This window comes from Fonsecaea monophora (genome assembly GCF_001642475.1).
Source record: "Fonsecaea monophora strain CBS 269.37 chromosome Unknown Scaff20, whole genome shotgun sequence".
NCBI lineage: Eukaryota > Fungi > Ascomycota > Eurotiomycetes > Chaetothyriales > Herpotrichiellaceae > Fonsecaea > Fonsecaea monophora.
In genome coordinates, this window is record NW_019173951.1 from 270592 (window position 1) to 293432 (window position 22841).

The following is a 22841-nucleotide window of genomic DNA, read 5'->3' on the forward strand; positions in this document are numbered from 1 at the left end:
CGTCAGTGGGAGTCTGGCCCCACACATGTGCATGAAGGTACAAGCGGACCAAATGACGCGACAGTCAACCTACTCCACCATGTGTCGAGGCCGACTTTCTATGGATCATTACTCGTGGCCAGATAACGTCCCCCTCTCATTGGCCCGCTTGGACCTTTCATCTGAAAAACGTCTCCACACAGCCCGAGCATCAACGACCGAGCGGGGAGATAGCAATAGCGATATCATGGGGGAGCAAAAGCGACGAAGTGCTCCTACAACTGTATAAAACAACGTCTGGGACTGTCATCTTCAACTTCGCCTCCCACTCTCCTATTAGCCTGTGTGTCATCCGGTTCTTCACGACTGTCTTGGACAATATGGCGGACGAAATCTACGAGCTTGATGTGCCTGGCACTGAACAACTCGTTGATGGTCAGTATAAGCTTTTCGAGAAGAGGTGTCGAATATCGCAGCTAACCATTTGGCCTAGTCCATCATACACTGCAAGCAGCGCACGTGGGTGGAACCAGCGACATCGTCCTTATTCCTCAACCAACGGGTGCTGGTGGTGACCCTCTAAGATGGGGTCGCTGGAAGAAGTATTACCAACTCTTCCTACTCGCACTATATGCGTGTGCGTTTTCATTTGGAGAAAACACCCTCGGAGCTGCTTGGACGACCGTCTCTGAAGACACAGGGGTCAGCCTGACCAACATGAATGGTGGAAGTGCCCTCAACTATCTCCTGTTGGGGTTTGTCAACATCTTTTGGATCCCCACGGCTATGAAAATTGGTCGACGGCCAGTCTTCCTGGCTACCACTATCATCTGTATGGCCGCTGGCGTCTGGCTTGGGAAAGTCAACGGAACCGCATCGTGGATGTTGAGTATGACACTCAACGGAGTCGGCACCGCGGCTTACCAAGCTGTCATACAGTTGAGTGTCTTTGACATGTTCTTTGTCCACCAACGAGGACGGATGTTGTCGGTCTATCTCTTTGGACAGCAACTGGGTAGCATTCTGGGGCTCATCAGCGGTGGTAGCATTGCAGACGGTCCTGGCTGGCGATGGTCCCAATACATTGTTGCCATCATCGACGCCAGCGTGCTTGTTCTTCTTCTCCTGACCTTTGAGGAAACAATGTTCCCACGCTTTTTGTTCGGCAAAATCGCCAGTGCCAGTGCTGTCGCTCGATCCATGGGTTTCCCACAGGCTTCTGACAGCAAAGCTCCCGTCGACACCTTGACGCAGAGCCAAAGTCCAAGCGAGATCGAACACGACACCACCTTGGAGGCGCAGTTTCCCAAACGAACCTACTTGGAGAAGCTGAAGCTCTGGGTCTACTACCCACAAGATCGGACTACGTACTGGCAATACTTCCGGAGGCCTTTTGTGCTGTTCACCTTTCCCAATGTGGTCATCGCCGGGGTTATTTTTGCCTTTGGATGCACCGCTGGCATTGTCAGTTTCAACACCATCTCTGAGATTCTCACCGAAGCGCCCTATAACTGGTCGACGACCTCGACAGGGCTGATCTTCTTTGCCGCCCTAGTGGGTAACTTTGTTGGATGGGCCACTGGCGTGCTCGGCGACCACGTTGTGATTTTTTGTGCTCGACGCAATTCGGGAGTGAAGGAGCCCGAAATGAGACTGTGGACTCTTTGTTTGTCCTTTATCTACGCAACCCTCGGGTATCAACTGTATGGTTGGGGGGCTGAATTTGGACTCCACTGGATGACCATCGGCTTTGGGGTGGGCTGTATGATTGCTCACCAAGTCTCTGCCTGTTCGATTGCCACTGCGTACGCCATGGAATGCTTCCCGGGGGTGAGTTAGCCACTGAGCACATTTTGGTATGGAGATTGTACTGACCAGAAACAGATTGCGGGAGAACTGGTGGTGGTATTGGCCATCTGTTCATCTTGCATCAACTTTGCCATCTCTTACTCGGTCCAGCCCTTTATTAATGCGGCAGGTTACGGATATACGTTCCTTTTCTTTGGACTCTGTGTTCTGGCATCCATGGCTGCGGCTGTACCAACCTACATTTATGGAAAGAGATGGCGACAGCTGAGAGCATCACGCTGGAGGAAGTGGTTGGCGGAAAGGGACGCTTGAGCTAGAGGAGACAGCGATATGAGCCTTGTCATTGTGTGTCAGGCATCTGATGGTTGATCTAGCAGTGCTGTAGGTGTGAGGATTCATTGTTGTCATGACTCAGCCGGCGAGGTCTCTCTTGACGAAGATGATGTTCTGGTTAGCGGGTTTGTTAGTCGTTGATATATACATGATGGCAGGAGCGTTCATTTCACTCCGATGTTGTATTGTAGGTCCATACATGTGGCACATAGTACACGGCACATACATGGAAGACACATGCAGAGACAAGTATATCGAGTACTCTAAAAGGACTTCGGAGTCAATACCGTCTCCATATCTATCTGTGTGTATGCAGTATGCATCGTCTTGCAATTGGAGTCACTGGACTGGGCTGCACTTGGATCTCCATCCTGGCGCAGTCTATCTATCTGTCCATAGACGGTATCTCCGTGTTGAACGAATACTTCTTCACTTTCCTCCTCTCTCGCGTATCTCTCGATTCTACCGTCCGTTCGACTAGACTAGACTAGACTAGGGCACTCGGTACATACATACATACAAACACAACACTTGCCCTTCCCCTTCGCCTCGCCACGACTCGACTCGACTCGACCGGTTCACCAGCCCAGGGTTTTTGGAACTCCCAGTCTCTCGTCTCGTCTCGTCTCGTCTCGTCTTCTCGTTGTCGTCCAACTCTCGAGCTAGCTATTCCTTCTCCTCCACGGGAAAAAAAGGATGATTTGACTTTATGCCTCCCAACCTACTCGAGATGTGGTCAAGCACATAATATTACAAACAAGCACACACACGCACATACATACATAGGTACATACATACACACAAGCAGGGAAGCATATTCTGCTCTACTCTGCTCCTGCTCCTGCTCTCTCCGTGTATTCCAAACTCTCGTCGCATCGGGGAGGGCCGTCAAAGTACTGTACTGTACTGAATGTGAAACAGCAATGCAATGGCCATGCCATGCAAGCGGATCGTAAAACTTTTGTCTTTTCTCTTCTCCTTCTCCTCTCTCCTCTCTTCCTCTGTCCTTGTTCCTGTCCCTGCCTGATTGTTTTTGCAAAAAAGAGAGGCGAGGGGGGAAAAGGGGGGGGGGTGATTTTGTCTTTCCATTGGGTGATGCCCTGATGCCCTGATGCCGTAAAATCCCCGACGTCGCATCGCACCGCGCCTCGTCGCACCTCGTGGTCCGAAACAGAGACCACAGATGAGAAAAAAGAAACCCAGAATGTATATTAGCACACGCACGCACACACGCCCATCCAAGCAGGCAAAAAAATCCAGAAACGCCAAACTCCATGTCGCTATGCGGTTGGCATTACCAGAGCAAGCATTTCGATCATTGTCACATCCATCTCTCCTCCTCGCGAGGAGCACTTCAGTGACTGTGTTGTGTCACTCTCTCCCTCCCTCACTTTCAGACCGCTGGCCATCTGACCCTCAGACCCTCGCACCATCTCTCGAACAGCGCGTCGGCCAGTTGTCTCGTGTGTTCCAGCCCACCAACCAACCCGTTCATCATCTCCTTCTCCGTTTGACTGTCTGCCTCCAACAGACTCGCTTTTCTCTTCTCCTCGACGCTCGTGTTCCGTAATGGACTGGCAAAGACTTGACTTGTGTCGCGAGACTTGACAATGGCGGCTTGTGCACTCTGCCGCCGTCGATGACTCTTGAGGTGCGGGTTGTTTTGCGCAAGGACCAGTTTGGCACCTACAGCACCTTTAGTCGGGGTACTTGGAGTCACCTGTCTGCTCTCGTTGGCGCCAATTGGTTGCGGTGATGCCATGGACGCGTGCAAGGGGTCGATGAGCTTCTGAGGTGACTGCAGCATCTCCTTCGACGGTGACATCGTCATGGTTTGTTGTGGCAGCATACTCTTCAAAGTGTCGTCCCGTTTCATCTTGGAAATGATCGACTGCATGATGTGATACATGCCATCTGGATCCACGCTTTCCAAGTCGGAAAAGGCCTCAGCCAACCGTGCAACGGCCTCGCGTTTGACCTCGTCGGCCGTGTCGTTGAGGACGTCTTGACACGATATGCCAATTGCGTTGGAGTAGAGTTTGCGGCCAAGGCTCGCCTCCTTGGTCTCCATCGCGATGGTTGTCGCGGTTGAGGAGAATCGGGAAGCTTTGTCCGGCTTTGAGAGCAACGAGGTCTCTATGTCGACCAGAGAGGCCAGGCCAGGTTTCGCCTTTGACGGTGTCCGAATGACGCTAGAGTTCGGGTCTTCATTTTCCGTGTTTGGGCTGGTGTTGGCGTTGGGTGATACTCGTCTGAATTGTCGGACTGTGCTCGGGCTGTTGCCAAATGACATGTTGACGCCCAATGGCTGCCGTACCTGGGCACTGGATAGTCTCTTTCTGCTCGTCCTCTTGCCTGACAGCGAATCTGTCGAGTCTCTTCGGTCTTGGTAGCTCTGTTGCTGTTTGGACTCTGAGATTTTGCGCATCGTCAACTTAGTAGGGCTTTGTTCGGGTTGCAGGCGTCGGTCAAGAGTCAGATCTTCCATCATCTGTGTGGCGCTTCGCTCCAGCCCGTCCAAGGGAGTTCTCTCGGCCTTCCTCATCCGCTGGGTTTGGAACTCCTTCAAATTCATGGTGGGCACGGCTTTGACAGTCTCAAACACCCAGTCGTCGTCATTTCGGGTTTGCGACAGGTTTTTGAGGGTTTCGGCATAATACTTCAAGTTTCTGTCCCCTCCTTTGCTGGCTTCCCAGTCTTGCTTTCGGACAATCAACTCCTGTAGCCCCTCGATCTTTCCCGCCGATCGTATGAAGCGATGGCTGAGCAACTCCCTTGCACTCTTCCTCTTGTCGACGTCTTTGGTTAAACAGCAAGCAACAAAGTCTTTGAAATCTTTGGACCAGCTGGGCCCTTCCAGTCGTGGCGCGGCTTGTTTCGGGATCAGAAAGAGGACTTTCATGGGGTGAACGTTGGCGTGCGGAGGTTCGCCGTTTGCTAGCTCCATGGCCGTGATCCCCAGACTCCAAACGTCGGCTTTGGCGTCATGACCTTCCTGCTGAATGACCTCGGGTGCCATCCAAAAGGGAGTTCCGACAAAAGTATTCCTCATGCTCTTCAGTCCAACCAGCTGCGCGGCGACGCCGAAGTCGGCCAGCTTCACCCGGCCATCCATGCCCAGCAGGATGTTTGCCGCCTTTATGTCTCGGTGTAGTTTTCCTTCTCCGTGAAGGTATGCCAGGCCTAGGAGCAGCTCTCGACAAATGATGGCGATGTGGCTCTCGGATATACGATGGGGAGGAGGCTTGAGGAGGTCAGCGCACGATCCGCCTCCTAGATATTCCATGACAATCCACAGAGTCTGCCGACGCAGAAACGCCAGACGATACTTTGTGACGTGCGGACTTGAGCATGACGACAGAACGGAGAGTTCGGACAAGATATCGGAGAGGTCTTCTTCGGAAGATTCAAGGTCGACCTATATTCAACGTTAGCTGGAGAAGAGGGGATGCCGACAACTGCAGGGGGTCTTCCACACATGTTTGATAGCGACGACTTCACCCGTGGCTTTCTCTATGGCCTTGTAGACGACACCGAACGAGCCACTACCCAGTTCTTCCAGCATCTGATATTTGTCCGCCAGTGTATCGCCGTGTGCAGAATCGTCTTGAATTTCGAAGTAGCTCTGTTGCGTTGCCGTGGCCTGGTGAGGCGCCTCGGAGAAGGGGGAAATCATGGCCATGGCGCCGTGCTGCTGTTCTCTTGACGCAGTTTTTCCCTCCTCGACACTGTGGTTTATTGTAATCGCCTGGTTCAACACCTCGAATGGGACCTCCAATCACCAAGTGCTGTTCATTGGTTGTAACCCGGGGCTCATGTACAATTGGTGAGTGCGCGCACAAAACGTGATGATGCAGTCTAGTCAAGAAATGCAGGAAATGCAGGAAATGCTTGCGCCGCAATATAACCACAGGTGAGCAATGGTGGTACAGAGAATAATGAATGTGAGAATACTGGGTAAAGGGCGAGGGATGGTGGTTTGCAGGGTCCGAGGCGCCGAGGATATATCTGGTGCGACGTGGATCTTGGAAAAAGGGGCCTCGTGCATAGTAGCGCTCTGGATCCAAGCCTCACGACTAGTGCATCCGCGAACAGTCAGCCATGGAAAGAGAAAGATAGAGGGTAGACTGCAGTGGTAGTAATAGTAGTGCGTCAAGATGAACGTTTGTCCGCAGAGGTGGAGGAGGGCAGAGCCGGATGTTGACGTTGTGCTGCCATAGCAACGAGACGCCGGATATGGAAAGGCGCCTCGGCTCAAGATCCACTAATGCAGCGAAGGTTCGACGCTAATGCAGGGGTCCGTTACTGCTTCTGGTTCCATAATTTCTACCCTCTCAGCCTCTCTGCCTTGGATTAATCAGGCCCGCTGTACCATGGGTTCTCCGTAATACTTCAAGTCGACCTGAACCAGATTGACAGCTCTCCCAGTCGCTTGTACAGGGTACTCCTGCCGAGCTGGTCCCGAAACAATCAAATTCCCGACTTCAAGGAACTGAAATGGGTCCAACGCCCTCCCACTCCATCAGGGCCGAGAAAGAGATGGATAGGCCTTGACAGGGTGTCAGGTGGCCTTCCAGAATTATTTACATCACTTTCTGTTGCTAGGGCGATGTGCTACACATATTGATTCTGTCGGTTTGAGCAGAAACACTCATGTGTGTGTGAAGTAGGGGTAATATTAATTTACCTTGTGCCACGATCACGATCACGCGGCAGATCGGATTGTTGTTTTTGATCGGAAAATTCAAAAATGATGCATCAACCGTCCTCTGGGGAAACAGCATTATGTCATGTTGTTCAGTCAATCACGTGGCATTGATAGTGTCAAAATAGGCAATATACAAGGTCCCATAGTCGGGAAATAAATCCAACGCTGTGCTCCTCGCATGTCGATCTCGTGGTCTCCATTTCACATATGTGGGCTGTCAAGTATGTGCGTCTGCCCATGCTCTAATCCGGTGGTTTTGGTTGGGTCGTCCTGAGTTGAATCCCACTCCTTCATCAGATCACTGACTGTCCGGGTGAGCTTGCTTGGAGTGATTCTCTCCAGCTCCGGCCAAGGAAGGCCACCTTCTCCGCCAGCTGGCCTTTGTCTGGTGTCCTCCATCCCCGCAATTAGGGGTTCTCGATTGCTCACGGGGGAGTCCCACGCATCCCAGGCATCTTCGACGTCATCATTGTCGTTCAAATCTGGTAGCAGACTAGGCGTGTTCGATGAGTCGGTGCTACTCTTCTGCTGAACATGTCCATTAGGCTTCTCCACCACCTTTGGTTGAGTCGAGTTCTTGTGTGGGGTGTCTAGCCCGAATTCGTTCCAGAACGACGGTTCCATATGATGCGAATTAGGCGTTTCAGTGCTGCCCTTGGAATTTGATTTGCCCTGTTTGTCCGATGGCTTTCGTGAGGCCTTTCTCTGAGCAGGCCTTGCAGAGCGCTGCTGAGCGACGGTTCCATTGATTCCCTCTTCTCCCACCGTGGCTTGCCGGATGTCCTCGAAGAACGTCCATAGACCATCCCGAACCCCGTCGTAAACTTGTTTTCCCTGTTTCACCAACATATCTGCTGCCACTGGGGGTAGCGATCTCCGATGTGCTGCGAGATCTTTGTACGTCTTTCCAAACCCAAGAGGAAGTGCATCACCAGATATCAGGCTGTCGAGGGTCGCCATCCGCGACAGCGAAGGCCTAGTAAACTCTCCGCCATCGACGGTTGGTGTCTGATCCAGCGCATTTTGTGTCTCCTCCGTCTGTTTGCTTGGAACCTTTGTAGAGGTCGGACTGAGCAAGCTCAAAGTTCTCGTGTGTCGACCTCCTTCGAAAACCCGCTTGGATCCCTTTCTCGTCAAACCATTAGATCCTGCATTGCTCGCCGTAGCTGGCTGAGCCGTGTAGCTTCTCTCCACCAGTGCTCGCTTTCGCCTTCGTTCTTCGTCTAAATGGTCTTCTGCAACCACTCCTTCGACGCCGCCGACTTCGCCCAAGGCCACAGGCTGTTTTTTCTTCACTTGTCTGACTTCGTCCCTCTTCTTATTGGCTTCGTAGGCCGCCCATTGCTTTTTCAGTACCAGCAAGTCCGCCTCTGCCCGCTGGAGTTCCTCCTTCAACTCGAGGACTTTTCTTTCTTGTGCCGCCAGCAATGTCAGGAACTCTGCGCTGCCTCTTGTCTTGGCCTTTTCCTGCGGTTCAGCTGCGGGATCGGGGCTTCTGAAAGGCACGCTTCGAGTAAGTGGCGAGGACTTGGCTGATTCGATCGGGCTCTGCACTCCAGACCCCAGGGTTGGAGACTGCGAGTATCCGATATTCGTGGGCACCAGGATGGGGAAATTCAGGGACAGTCCTTTGATGTGCCTTCTTGACGCACCAGCATTCGTCGTTGCTGGTCGGGTCGGATTCGAGAGCCCGTCTGGGTTGGATTCTGCCGATTCGGAGGTATCATTCGGAGGTATCTGTGGAGAAGAAACCGCACTGGACTCGACCTCCATCGCCGTGGGTCAGATTGATCATGTAGAGCACGACGTGCTGGGTGGTTCGTTCAATTCGGGGAAGAGCAACAGGTGATCCGGTGAAACCAGGAGGAAAAGACGATCTGTACCGCTGTCCTCGTAGGTTCAAAACGTCTGAATTTTCCAAAATGAAATCAGTGCTGTTCAAAGCAGTCGTTCCATGTCATCATCGTCATTGATCGTGCGCAGAAGAGAGAAATGTTTAGGAGGACGAAAGACGGAAGATTGTTGACTGGCCGAAAACGGTGAGTCGGTAATTAGTTGGCCTGGGGGGCGAGATTCCCCACAACGTGTGTGTGTAACGGGGGTCCCATGCAAGGGGGTGAACATCCATCTGCTACTACTGTAGGTACTGGACCCGTACGACGTAATATACTCGGTACTTCTAGACAAGTGCATTAGGACTGAGCTAATGCCGACCAACCAGTTTTTATGTACTTGGTATCGCTTCTGTCTTGGGACACATGATTCAAATTGAACGCAAAACGATCCCCGCTACACTCGTAGGCTTTCCCATGATCAGGAGAGACGAGATCCAACACGAAAAAACTCCAGAAATGCCCTCCTCTTCCTATACAGGCTCTATAAAACAATCCAGATAGTACCTCCCACAACGATGCCGATACACAAGACGGTCAAAATACCGGCGCCAGCTTGATCTCCTTTGGTAATGGGTGAGTGTTGGATTGGATCTGCGTCGATGTCTGTCCCAGCATCGGGATCACTCTCGGATGTGCCTCCGGTATTGGCCGTCTTGGGCGCGATTTCTGGACGTATAGTTGATGCTCCGATGACGGCAAGTGCTTGCATCTGATTCCAAGTCAGTGAGTTGAAGAGGGCTAACCCGGACGTGCGAAAAGAGCATACCTGTTGTCCCACACCCGTGGAGCCATCAAAGTTTGAATACCACCGCCGCCCACACATGCGCCCATTATCCCCTCCGGTACATTGCTGTGCCGCGGCGTTGGCGCTTGCCCGCAGCTTGGGCATAATTATGTCGTAAGTATTGGGTACGATTAAGGCTGTAACCGCCATCCAACGAGACAAGTAGGCTTTGAAACTGCTTTGGTCGTTGTTGCACACCATGGTTGGTTCACATTGGAACTCGGTCATAATGTCGCCGCCATATTCCGCGGGGAAAAAGAGGTTGAAGGCGCCCTGCAGGATCTGGTTGACCCGGGTTCCCCACGGTTCAGCCCCATTGGTGAAGTTGTACATGGCAGCAGCTCCCATGAGCATCGTGCCGTAGTTGTAGGTCCACGCATAGTGTGCCACGTCCGTGCAGTTGTTGTTCACATCCGTGTTGTCCCAAATGTAGAGGACGTCATCTTGATATTGAAATAATGGGCTCCCTGCCATCCAATCCCACATCTGGATTGCCCAGTCCGCATAGGTCTGGTTCCCGGTGTATCGAGCCAGACGCGCCGCAAGTTGAAAGTTTCCGCCGTTGGAGATGGTATTCTTCAGATTGTAGCCCGAATTGAAAGAATACACCTGCCACCTCATCCCCCCGTTGCACGTGTTAGCGTCCCAGAGAGTTGATTGAAAATTGAACACTGCTTGAGCCAGAGCCAGCCAAGAAGGAGCATCGCCTCCAACATCCGGCAGATTGGCTTCAGCAGCGTCCATGGCCGTGAATGCCCAGAATGCTTGGTCGTCCACACCCATGTTCTTGCTCTGGTTGGGAGGATTGAAGTTCTCTTCGGGTCCAACCTGAAACTGTAAAGCTTGCGTCACGACCGAGTTGTAGCTGTCATCCCCAGTATACTGCCAGTAATTGATAAGAGATCCAAACATCGCGCCAGCCTCCCACCAGTAATAACAAGCAGTCGAGTCACACGGCCCCGGCAGTAAACCTGGCACTTGACCAGACTGATTGCCCGAATAATAGGTCATCATATCGTATGCTAACGTAGAGGTAACAGACTTGATCGAATCTAAGCTGTTGAGGTCCAGAGTGAGCGCATTGGTCAAGGAAAGTAGGCCGGCCAGCGGCACCAGAGCGGGACATATGCGCGACTTCATGTTTGGTTGTACGTCGAGCGTCCTCACACAAGATGGAGTTATTGAATAGAAATCGCAGAAGAATGACCCTCAACTCAGATCCAACTCTGAAAACGAGACTTCAGGAGCAGAAGCGGAGTGACGGAAAAGGAGGTCTGAATGAAGAGAGTGACCAGGGGGAACTTTAACGAAGGTAGTGCCCAGTCCGGCCGGGGCGGCGGGAGTTGGGAAATGTCAGTTGCCACGTGGTTGGTATACGAGATACTCAAGGGAGGAATGGCGTCGAGGGCGAGAGCCGTTTGTTCACGGCGGTGTTGGTGTAAAGGCGAGAACAATGAGAAAATCTGCAATGGACACAAATGAAAGGGAACAGGTGAGATTATGGGGAGGACAAGAAGTTGGCGCGAGCCAAGGACTGTAGAAACAACAAAGCGTCACACAGCCACTAGCGACCTTTTCCACCCAAAAGGGAGGCACGGAAGATACCCCGCCCATCTGCTGTTGTTCCAAAAGGCGGTGCCGACCTCATAAGGGGGGGCCATGTGTGAGACGTCGTCGCCTTGGCATTGAACCAGGCAGCCAATCGGGACTGATATCAAGTCTCCTCCGCCCAGAAAAGACTTGGAGCGGCGGGACAATACACGTCCTTTGTCTTGGCTTGGCTTGGCACAATCTTGCACCGCCCAAGCACCCAACAGTGCTGATCCTGACGATCTCTTTCTGGCGGAAGCTTCACCCCTAAGATTCTCCCTGAGGCTTGGTGTCGAGGTCCGCAGTCTAGCTAAATATTGGTTGCGACTTCACCCGGAAAGAGCCAAGGTGGCCATAAACAAGCACATAACGGTCGCTTCGCGTAACCATCCCCTAAACTGTGGTCCAGGCCTTCTGGGACACTTTGCGCAGTACATAGACATGTTGCTGTATATCAATGCAATAATGCGGGCCCCCAATTGGCAGGCTCATATGATTCAGTACTCCTCGCTTCGCCTTCGCTCAAATGCATCGATATTGTCGGAATCGTCGTGTCAATATGAATACAGTATTTTTGGTTGACAACTTCTTCGGCTCTTCTGCAATCACTCCCGGAGCTTCTCCTCCTTGATGGCCTCAACGCCTGATGCTAATTTGAACATTCCAACACCAAGACCCCGGCGCGCACTGTGAGGTTCGCTATGTCGGTCGCTGTGGAGTTGGTGCTCCGTTAAGCTTCCTGTTCTGTTGTGTGATCTGTTCGTGTTCGTACGAGAACGGGGACTGAACTCTGGATTCTCGTTGAGATCCCGCAACCCGGAAGATAAACCCGTCTCAGCCCGGAAATGGCGTCCTTCCATGTTGCCGTCGACGGCCGACATCATTGACTGCCCTCCTATGGACGATCTTCGACGTTGTACACGAGACATGACTCTTTCAGCTTCCTTGGCTTCTTTCGCTTGTAGGCTTTCAGAGGGCAAAAGGATGGCCCGGTCAAGCTCGTAGGGGAGTCCACGATGTCTTCCACGGATCTGCATGGCGATGATCACCAACTTTGAGAGAACGTGGAACTCGGCTGAAAAGGAAGCGTTGATGTTCGGATAGCCCAAAGAAAGGCCCACAGTGCCGTATGCAGAGACAATTTCGAAGAGGACGGAGAAAAGCGTAAACGCGGATTCGTTGATATTCTGCAGTCTTCCGCCTTCGACAATGGCAATGATGAACATTCCCAGAAAGATGTACCACAAGTCAAACGATAGTTGTCTTCGTAAATGCGCGCCGACATAGCTTGGCTCACCCTCGTCTTCGTTCTCCTCGGATGAAGTCCCGTAGATTCCCAGACTCTTCTCCTCGTACACGTTGGTACGTCGCATAGAAATAGCTATCGGAAAGACGGAAATGTACATCATGATCAGATAGCTGACCTGAATGGCAGGGTGGAGTTCGGCCAGATTGACAACGGAAAATCCAGCAGTTCGAGTCGACGCGGCTTGGAAGAGACCGTCCAGAAATCGAATACCCCCGGGTAAGGACGTGACTGTGGTATCATTGAGATCGAGAATGATGAAGAAGATTAGGTCCAAACCGTTGAGAATGATGAGAATGGCAAAAAGCCACCAAGTTGCTTCGCGGGGGAACAGCAGGGTGAAACATCGGCGAGGATGGTCGAGAAGAAATTGGAGCTCTTCCCACAGGGGGGTGCCTTCTCGAACACACTTGGACGTGGCCCAGATAACAAGCCTCAACATGCAGGGGAACCCAGTGTTGCCAATGACGATCAGAAAAGTCATCAGCAATAACGGAAAAACGGCTCGCTGGAATGAGAGCATAGAATTGTTGGTCAAGGTGAAACCGAGGTCGTTGAAAGCCGAAGCACTTGTGAATAGACCCCACCAGACTCTTCCCTGCGACTGCTCTGTCACATATTTTCCGAAACTCGTATGGAGGATCCAGGGCACTAAACAGATTATGCCGAGAATGTGAAAACAGAAGAAGTAAAGGACAAGGATCAGAGCCAGGGCCTTGAGTGCCCGATATTCTATCCCGCCCAGCTCTTCTCGCTGTTCTTCGGTCAGACCGAGAAAAAACGAGTTCCGTCCGATGGTCGGTTGCCAACTCAGGTATGGGGCGAGCTCCTGTGTACGCGGCGTATTGACCCGATGCAGCGACCGAAACGTATTTGACCCCCTCCGACGGTAAGACCCGGGCTCAGGGAGATCGTAGGTGTGTGACGGCTGCGTAGACTGTCTAGTGTTGAGTCGGGGAAAGGTGGCAGTTCGGTCCTGGCGGTCTCGCAGAAACTGTGGTTCGTCGATGGTGATATGTGTAGGAGGCGCACGGTCGTCCGCAGCTCCCCCGTCAGCTCTCGTCTCATCACCACTGGGAGGTTCGGGTACGCTCATGATGGGGCGCAATAGATTGTCATCAAAGTTGGCATGAACATCATGGGGTCTATCCCCCAGCTCATATTCACGAGGACTGGGGATTCGCAGGGCCGTCGTGTCACTTGGATTTCGTTGATTTTCAAGGAAGCGGATGTGTTGCTCTGGATCCATCTGTGGCGGCACCCGCACATCATCGACGGACCGAGTTGTGAGGGGTTTTGGACGGTGATTAGGCATGTGTCCCTTGAACTCTTCCTGCTCCTCTTGCGAGGTGTCAGACGAATCTACACCCTTTCCATTGCCGTTCTCGAGCTTCTCAGCATCTGCATGACCTTGACTGCGTCCGGTGTTTCGTAATATCCGAATCGCTTTTCCTGCGACGCCTGGTCGACCTTGTTCAGGGTCATCCCTTCCGGTGGTCATGGTGCGTTGTCTCGACTTTGTTCGGCGGAGTGCATTCGAGGTCTTACAGACGTCCTCAAATCGTTTTTCGAACCAATACAACCGGGCAAAGACGACAGCCGAGTTGACGACAATGGGATTGCACAGCATTGCGAGGAAGAATAGCATGAATTGTTGACCGACTTTGATGTTGTTCACATCGACGGTGTTCAACCCGCTCTGGGTGCAGGCACCGGAAGCGAAGAAGAGGGAGTCGATATATGAGATGTCACCGATACCGAAGATGATGACCGAACCCAGAATCGTCATTCCAATCATGTACAGATAGTGGATGGTGATGAAGTTGAACCTCCTCTTGATGAAAACATCTGGAATGATGTTTCTCTTGCAGAACTCCCAGAAATTCCAGGCCCATTCATAGGCGAGACCCATGGTGTTGGAATCCAGCGATGGAAAGGGATAGAGACCGAGACGAGACTGCCAACTTATTTTCTTAAAGATGCTGTTTCGGCGGGTACTCGGGGTCGTATATCAGGGCAGGCCAATCCCTTATTTATTAGGGTAGGATCAGGGGAGTGGGAGTGAGGATCAGCATGATGACAGAGAGAACATTGGAGGGAGAGGTTTTTCGTTGGTCAAGCAGTGGAAACCACATGTTGTACACTGGGAGGAAGGATGAGCTCTGGAACTTCAAGTCGAGGATCTGCGCAGTCAAAGGGCAGAAATACCAAAGGGAATTAATGGGATACGCATGCGCATGACGCCAAGTTGAGCAACAGGCACGACACGGCAAAAGAATCTTTCTGGGTATCGAAGTGGAGGGCATTCGAGGGGCGCCAGCCACAGTGCCGGGACCCCCGCCAGCCAAAGCTAACTGGGTGCAGTTGGTCAACGGCATTCCGTGCCTTGCTTAACAGTGCTTGTTTTTCCCTTTGGGCACCTACCACTGGGTAACTCTTATGTCACTTTTGGGGATAGCTGACACCTAAACTAGATGGGGATTTAGGCTTGATTGGATTGGAGGACTGGAGACTTTCATGGTGGCCGCGAAGGATTTTCCTCACCTTCACGCATGCAAGAGCGTATCCATTTCACACGTATCAACATCCACATCCACTTCGATTCAATCCTCAAGTACCACTTGTATACCGCCGCTCTGTCAAAGATTCGCCCGCGAGCGTCTTGTTCCCTGCCCTGCCGTACCACGCGTGCCTACCTACCCAGCTCCCCTACTCCAAGCGCTTCACGTTGTCCCCCGAAAACTCCAGCCTGCGCTCCGACTGCGCTCCGACCGGGACGGTTACTCGCTTACTCTTACTCATCCCAGTGCATAGTATTACTCTATCTTCCTTCCCTATTGACACACACTCCCCTGAAAGATGGCTATTATACCCCAGAAATGAACCGGTTGTACCGACCCGCAGCCCGGAGACAGCGGCTCAATGCGCCTAAAGCGAACCTGGTGGCTGAGTGATCTTTGGGAGGTGATCACCATTCAAGTTTTTAATCAGCTTGCCAATGCCCGAATGGCTGTAGTCGTTGGAATTCCACATATCCTTGTGATACCGCACCTTCCCGCTATCATCGAGTGACAACGAGACCAAAGAGTCGACTTCTTTGGGAGTGTTGACCAGCTTGGGAGTGTACTCCTGCCTAAGTTTGAAGACTATATCGGTTGGTGTGTCCTTGACAACTTCGACCTTTTTGGTTTCCAACTTGGCGAAGATCTTAGGGAGCCCATACCACTGGCCGGCGATTTTGTAGCGGGTGTCGCAATAGGACAGGGGGTCGTCATATATCGCCTTTTCTGCATAAACCGACATATCCTTCTCGCTGCAACTTCCAGAGTAGAGATTTGTGATTGATGTGACTATGGCCTCATGGTCGGGTGATATCTTCAACGATTGTTCAGGGTGAGGTTCGTAATCAACAGTCTGACTGTCATGCCCAGTCAATTGATGTGCATCTGGATGAGGTTCGTACTTGGTATGGATATCTTGTGTGCTCTCTGCCATGATAGCTGGGCTCCGACACACAGTAGATGCGTAACAGAATCTTCTGGGCCGGCTATTTGTGTTGAGTGAGAAATGACTATATCAAGAATTATCAATCTTTACAGGCAGGTCCCTTAATGGGGAGGAAGAAACAACGGTCATGACGACATTGACTCTCAATGAAAGTCGCTGCACCGCAGGCGTCACATTCTGACCATGCAATATGTTTTTGGTTCCTACTCGATTGGTTCATCAGTCTATAGGGAATGAAAGGTTACCCACGGGTTCAGCAAACATCCAGCAGGTAAAATGAGCGGAAATGAAGTCGTGTAGGACGAGACATTCCTTCTTCGGACGGACTTTTCGGTACAAATTTCACGTCTTTCTTGTCTCATCACCGGAACATCTTCCCATGCAACATGCAACATGCAACATGCTTGTGTATCAAAATAGAGTGTCCCTGACCTCCACCTTCTCCCCGTCTCCTTAGTCAGATGGAGATTGAACCCTGTTCATATCTTTTTTATACCTCTGCATCTCACCAACTTGTGCCCAAAGAGCAGCAGGAATCTCGGCAAGACGAGGCTCAGCACGCATTACCCCACCGTCCGCCCTGCAGGATCCGGGGACCCACGACCGATGTAATAACGTCCAAGGATCTATCGCAGTCAGGAGTCGGGCCGAGCATCGTTCGTATCTCGTTCAAGAGACGGGGTTTCATTCATGCATATGATGAAGCACGGAAGACGAGGTCACTAGGAGGGATTTGTTGTGTGTGTGTGTGTCTGTCTGTCCCCTCCCCCCCTCTCCTTCTCTTTCTCCCCCAAAAGTCAACAATGACCAGTGGGCCGGTAACGCAAGAAGTGAGATTACGAATACGACGGGACCTTAACAGCGAGGTTAAGACCGCCGCTCCAGGCAGAGACAAGGCTGCCCTGCATATATACAAAGTACAAGTACTGGGTGTACACAAGGACAATAAAGTGACGGCATAAACGAAAAACTACTACCTTGGTGCTCCACATGCCACATGTTACAGGATGATCAACCGGCAATTGAGCGTCGGATTTAAATTCTTTCGACCAGATATCAGTCTTCTATCGCCAGGTGGACTATAGGACCGCATGAAGAAAAAAGCTTAGCAGCATCAGCAACACACCACGAAGTTGATTGTTTAAACCCGGCGAGGAAAAGTGTGACGAGCACAAGCCCATCTATGCCTGTTTATGCATAGCTTATGATGCGAAAGTTGCCAACGGGGCGGTATGCTAGAGACACCGACAACCAAAGCTAATGCTTCATCGGCCCAATGACATTGGCTTTTGGCGCGCAGTGCCCTTGTCCAGTACGGTTATCACGGCAGTTTTTCCTTTTTTCTTCTCCTCCTCCGAACCAGATTCTTCGTGACAAAGGAAATGTCGAGATGTTTCCGTCACCTTTTCCCGTGGACACACACCCAAAATCTCGTTGTCTGACGGAACAAAGACTCGAAATTCCCGGACGGGGGTGGCTCGTCATCCGACCACCGGACGAGCAGGAGATCGTGGCGGTTGAAGCGGATCGATGAACAATCTTGAAGTAAATGATGCCCGGTGGTAATAATGGTCCCTGGACAAACCTATGATCTGCGTGCCAGCACGGGTGGGAGATATGGTGTCTCGGCATAGTGTTGTGTTGCATCGATGCAAATCGCATTAACGAATCCATGATTCTCAACATCCCTTTTTAAAGACCTGCTCTTCCTTCTCCTACACACTGCTTTCCATCTCTATCTCTCACACACAGAGTTGTTGTCTGCAGGGTAAACACGTACCACCCCGGTCTCCCCAGCAGGCTGAAGCACCTGAACAAGGCCCACCATGTCCAACTCCCCAACCAACTCGTCCACCTTCACCCTCACAAACGATGTCGAGAGCCAGAAAAGTGGCCCTTCGAGTAAGAAGGTGCCGCATTGGCGCCTCGTGGCCAGCCAGACCCTCATCACAGACGAAGTCTTGAACCATCGATACAAGGGCTCGGGAACAGAGGAGGATCCCTATATTGTCGAGTTCATCCCCGCGGATCCTCGCAATCCCATGGAATTTCCGGATTGGAAGAAGTGGGCCCTCACTCTGACTGTCGCTTTTGCAACTCTGGCCGTGGCGTTTGTCTCCACGGCATACACTGCCAGCATAGTGCAGCTCATCGATGCCTTTGATTGCAGTCAAGAGGTCGCAACGCTGGGGGTATCTCTTTTCGTCCTGGGCTTCGCTATTGGACCGCTTCTCTGGGCGCCGTTGTCAGAGCTGTATGGCCGTCAAGTCCTCTTCTTCGGCACATACGCCGTTCTTACCGTATTCAATGCGGGCGCAGCTGGCGTGAACACGATGGCAGGTGTGCTCGTGATGCGATTCTTTGCGGGCACTTTCGGCGCTTCTCCTCTCACCAACGCCGGCGGTGTCATCGCCGACATATTTCCCTCCAGTCAACGAGGCCTGGGAATGAGCATCTTCGCGGCCGCTCCCTTCCTGGGTCCTTGCATCGGTCCCGTAGTTGGAGGCTTCATCTCTGAGACAATCGGTTGGCGTTGGGTCGAGGGTGTAATGGCCATCTTCACCGGGTGCCTTTGGATCTTCGGCACCTTGGTCATCCCAGAAACCTATACCCCTGTCATCCTGTCGCGCCGAGCCAAGGCACTGAGCAAGCGAACGGGTAAGGTCTATATCTCGATTATCGAGAGACGTCAAGGCAAAGTCACGCCTCAGGCCGCCTTCTCCAAGGCCATCTCGAGGCCATGGGCGTTGCTCTTCCTTGAACCAATCGTCCTTCTCATCTCCATATATATGGCGATTCTGTACGGCACGCTGTATATGCTCTTCGGTGCTTTCCCCATCGTCTTTGAAGAGGAACGAGGCTGGTCGCAGGGCATCGGTGGCCTCGCCTTCTCCGGTGTCGCGGTCGGAATGGTCTCGGGCACCGCCTACGCCATCTGGGACAACAAGCGCTATGCCCGCATTGAAGCAGAGCATGGAGGAGAGGCGCCCGCTGAAGCACGTCTTCCTCCTGCCGCTGTGGGAGCCATCGCCATTCCCTTGGGCATGTTTTGGTTTGCATGGACCAACTACCCTTCGATCCACTGGATTGTCTGCATCATCGCCTCAGCGCCCTTCGGTTTCGGCATGGTCAATGTCTTCCTCGCGTGCATGAATTACCTCATCGACTCATACACCATTTACGCCGCGTCAGTGCTGGCGGCCAACTCGGTCCTGCGATCCCTGTTCGGCGCCGTCTTCCCCCTCTTCACCGTCCAAATGTATCACAATCTCGGCATCCACTGGGCCAGTTCGATACCTGCGTTCCTGGCACTCGCCTGCGCCCCGTTTCCGTTCATCTTCTACAAGTATGGTGAGAGCATTCGGATGAAGTGCAAGTATTCCGCCCAGGCACATGAGGTGATGCAACAGATCAGATCGCAGAACAGGCAAGGTCCAGTGCCGGTGGAGGAGGACGAAGACGACCACCAACAAGACCAACAAGAGAATGAGACCGAGAAGGTCAAAGAGAAGACTGAAACTCAGACATAGTTTCTGGCACTGGATCTCCTTTGTTGTAAGGGGATTCACGACAAACGACTGATTTGCTTTTGAAAGGATATCGACATCCTGTTTACATTGGCCGGCCTAGTGATCACTGATCGGTCGATGTTATCTTCGCCATCTTCTGGTGATGTCATGTCATACCTTCTCTTTAACCAACAAGCGATGGCGTTAGGGAGGGAGATTTGTTCCAGGGATGGATACATTGTGGGAATTGTCTGCACGGTCATGTCAGCTTTGAGAACCCTGGGGCTTTTTGTTGTTTTTCCCTGTGCGCTGGCGCGAAGCGTTTGGCAGGGGTTCTGCATTTGCAAGCGATGGATAAAGGATGGATTTACTAGACACGGCAAAAGTGTCAATATAGAACGGACTCGAAACTCATTATCAATAGATGGAAGCGTGTGCGGGAAACAGGGCGGCAAAGGAGGGAAACAAATGGTCCTTGGCACTTGGTACCAGGTACCGAATACATAAGAACACGAAACAAGAATCTTAGTAATTGAAAACGAGGAAGGGAAAGAGATACTTATTACAGGTTGAAGACGAGTTGACGTACCGAGTAATGGGAGATCCTTTGAAGGATCTTTTTTTTTGTGGCTGCTTACTCTTATGTGTTTAGTATCATCCCGCCCCTCCGTCTCGTCTGGAAGGAGGTTGCCGACTTTGTCATTTCCCTACCTAGTAATATTATTGCCCAAGTAATAATATGTACGAGTACCTACCCGTAGTATGATACGAGTCGTTGAGAATCAGGCATCCCATATCCCATGCCATGGATGGGGTTCAGCGGATCCGTTTTCTTCCCCCAACACACGGGGCTCCCCACAAGGTTGCAAGGCTCCGAAAAGATTGAATCTACCTACCTACTAACTATTCACTATTCCATCCGCGGGCGGGCCTTAGGCGACATAGTCTTGGTCGTCCTCGTCCCGGTATAAAGTATAGGGATCATGACCGGGCGATCAGGCCGCCAACCGGGGCATACTCGTATGATAGTTATAGTCTACTCGTAGAAGCATCCGCGCCCTGGCCCTTAGCATTGTCTTCGCTTTCAATCTCGTCCAGATCTCGCTGCAGAATCGCCCATGGTCTCCTCGCGCTGTCATCATCGGGTCCTGGGGGCGGATCGATCCCGCCGACCATGTCTTGGAGGTACTTCAACACTGCGCCGCGCATGACCACGAGCCTTGCCCTGCGCGTCTCGTTGGTCGACCCCGAAATGTCGTGCACCGCATGGGGGATGATGGCAGAGTGAGGAGACAGGGTGGCCTCGGCGCTGGATTCAAGCGCTACCTTCCAGCGCGAGAGCAGATGCGCTTTATTCACGGTCGGGGGAATACTCTTGTCATCGGCGCCCTGCAGGACTAACAGACTTTTCTTCCCCACCTGGCTCGAAGGCTGGAAATGCCCTACGGCTCCTATGCGGCCAAACGTCTCTCGGAGTCTCTGGTCAGACAGGTCGCTGGAGTAATAGTCGTCCATTCCTGGGTTCTCTGGCGAAGTCGGTGACGCCAAGCTGAGGAAGCGGGAAATGGTCACTGCAGCAGAGCCGAAAATGGGTGTGGTGAGGTCCATAGGCAGAACCGCCGTCTTATGCTTCTCTTTTGGCGTCGAAGAAGCGATTTGTAGCATTGAATCGTAGTCTTCTTTTGCGGCTGCGGACTCGGATGTGGCGTGCAAAATGGCTTCGCGGTCCGAGACGGGCGCCTGTAAGATGGCGCCAGAAATGGTAGGACGCGGAGAGGAGGAGGTCGCCACGGGAGAAACGAGATAGTGCATGAGGTCTTGACAGCCGGTGGAATGGCCCATCAATACCACGGGCGTCGAAGGAGATTCAGTGATGGTGTCTCTGATGTATGTGATGGCTGCGGCAATTTCCTCGACCTAGACACATTTCTCAATCCACGTCAATGAGAAGCCAATCTCAGGGAAGTTCCCACGTCTGACAAGTATTTCAATAGACAGACAGACAGACAGCCTTGTATGGCTAGGTGTCAATGCCCTCTTTGAGGGGATGATTACACCAACAAGAAGATGATACAAATCGCACTACTCACATCACGATCCAGATCGAACAAGCCCCAACTCCTCCCATTGCTTGAGAGCTGTACCTGCATCACCCTCCATGTCTGGTCGGCAACATCTCGAGGAAACAGCGCGGCCAGGTCATCGACGTAGCGAGGCGTGCGGAAGTTGTCGTAGAGGCCGCCTACGAAGAGCAGGACATTGGGAGGGGAGGCGAGTGGTTGGGGAGAGGTCTTGTTGCTGGTATTCCTATACTCTAGAAGGAGAAGGGTCCGTTTCGGGTGGTAAGTGTGAATGATGGTCTCCATTAGTGCTCGTATTGGAGGGACATAGTACTTTTCAATTTGTATTGAATGCTCAGCACTCACACTCACTTGGTTGTGTGGTTCGGTGTTGCGCGGAGCTCAAAGGCTGCGTTCGATGACCCAAGGATGTCCCTGCATCATTGGCTGCTTACATCCGGTATCGGATTGTGACTTGGAAAAAGCCAAAACCCTCGTCCAGGCAATTGCCAGGTTCTTTTTCATTATTACATGGTATGTGTCTTTATTGTTCCTCCCTACTTATCATGGCAATAACCGGTGCTCTGGTTCAGCGACAAGGCACACTCGGGTGACTCATCCTCTGGACTCAGGAACTCGGTCCTCGGTCCGCGGGAAGCAATTTGATCATTTCATTACGATACTCGTTTGATTCCTTTCTTGTCATTGTCATATCTGAAACACAACTGCTGGGCTCGCTCTAGAGGGTGCCTCAAAAATAACCTTGATGGCGTCCGACTCGCAAAGGACCAACACGAGCTGTGGCACGGCGAGGATTGCAGAAAGGAGAACTTCGTCCGAGAATCGCTGTTCCGAGTACCTCAACCACGCAACCACGCAAACCAAATCCGAGGCTTGCAGACTCTTGCCCCGCTGAATACGAGGTAACTCGTACTTAGTAGTCGAGACAAATTCTGCGCAGTGCCTCTTGCAGGCTTGCAACCCTCTAACTGCTCGTATCTGCGCGCTGGTTCTGCAGCTCAAGGGTCAAGTCTCAGGTGCTCCAACAGAGGTCACACTTCATTTTGGTCTGGCAATTAAGACTGGTGGCAGGCTTCACATGTCCCTCTAACCACGAGAGTGACTTCTTAGCGGGACTAATTGAAGTCCAACTCCGTAGGTCAGGAGCTCAAGGTTCTGGCCCTCCTGACAAGCCAATGCAGCCCCAGTCGACCCTAGTCCAACCGCCACCGCCCGCCTCCCCCGTTGCCCAGAAAGGGCGAGGAGATCAAACGGATTGCAGGGATGGACCCAGTAATGTGCAAAAGAATAGGGTTTCTTCCGACTTCCGAGGTCGGTGGGTATTTCTTGGGCAGAACAGA

The 22841-nt window shown here is 52.2% G+C and overlaps 8 protein-coding genes across 8 annotated transcripts; 2 read left to right on the forward strand and 6 right to left on the reverse strand.

The window, feature by feature from the left end:
- Positions 1-359: 359 nt before the first annotated feature.
- AYO21_03912 (hypothetical protein) lies at positions 360-2100 on the forward strand (the record flags this gene model as incomplete). The annotated part of the gene is made up of 3 exons (XM_022653885.1): positions 360-414; positions 473-1809; positions 1864-2100. 3 exons carry the CDS (start codon positions 360-362, stop codon positions 2098-2100), a joined length of 1629 nt encoding a protein of 542 aa, XP_022513861.1.
- Positions 2101-3514: 1414 nt separating this feature from the next.
- On the reverse strand, positions 3515-5803 carry AYO21_03913 (hypothetical protein; the record flags this gene model as incomplete). The annotated part of the gene is made up of 2 exons (XM_022653886.1): positions 3515-5539; positions 5600-5803. 2 exons carry the CDS (start codon positions 5801-5803, stop codon positions 3515-3517), a joined length of 2229 nt encoding a protein of 742 aa, XP_022513862.1.
- Positions 5804-7030: 1227 nt separating this feature from the next.
- Positions 7031-8602, reverse strand: AYO21_03914 (hypothetical protein; the record flags this gene model as incomplete). The annotated part of the gene is made up of 1 exon (XM_022653887.1): positions 7031-8602. One exon carries the CDS (start codon positions 8600-8602, stop codon positions 7031-7033), a length of 1572 nt encoding a protein of 523 aa, XP_022513863.1.
- A 603-nt stretch (positions 8603-9205) lies between these two features.
- AYO21_03915 (hypothetical protein) lies at positions 9206-10648 on the reverse strand (the record flags this gene model as incomplete). The annotated part of the gene is made up of 2 exons (XM_022653888.1): positions 9206-9433; positions 9491-10648. 2 exons carry the CDS (start codon positions 10646-10648, stop codon positions 9206-9208), a joined length of 1386 nt encoding a protein of 461 aa, XP_022513864.1.
- Positions 10649-11703: 1055 nt separating this feature from the next.
- AYO21_03916 (hypothetical protein) lies at positions 11704-14316 on the reverse strand (the record flags this gene model as incomplete). Its single annotated transcript, XM_022653889.1, has 1 exon — positions 11704-14316. One exon carries the CDS (start codon positions 14314-14316, stop codon positions 11704-11706), a length of 2613 nt encoding a protein of 870 aa, XP_022513865.1.
- Positions 14317-15332: 1016 nt separating this feature from the next.
- Positions 15333-15899, reverse strand: AYO21_03917 (hypothetical protein; the record flags this gene model as incomplete). The annotated part of the gene is made up of 1 exon (XM_022653890.1): positions 15333-15899. One exon carries the CDS (start codon positions 15897-15899, stop codon positions 15333-15335), a length of 567 nt encoding a protein of 188 aa, XP_022513866.1.
- A 1838-nt stretch (positions 15900-17737) lies between these two features.
- Positions 17738-19441, forward strand: AYO21_03918 (hypothetical protein; the record flags this gene model as incomplete). The annotated part of the gene is made up of 1 exon (XM_022653891.1): positions 17738-19441. The coding sequence occupies one exon, from the start codon at positions 17738-17740 to the stop codon at positions 19439-19441; it is 1704 nt and encodes a 567-aa protein (XP_022513867.1).
- A 1008-nt stretch (positions 19442-20449) lies between these two features.
- Positions 20450-21786, reverse strand: AYO21_03919 (hypothetical protein; the record flags this gene model as incomplete). The annotated part of the gene is made up of 2 exons (XM_022653892.1): positions 20450-21337; positions 21511-21786. 2 exons carry the CDS (start codon positions 21784-21786, stop codon positions 20450-20452), a joined length of 1164 nt encoding a protein of 387 aa, XP_022513868.1.
- Between the last annotated feature and the right edge of the window lie 1055 nt (positions 21787-22841).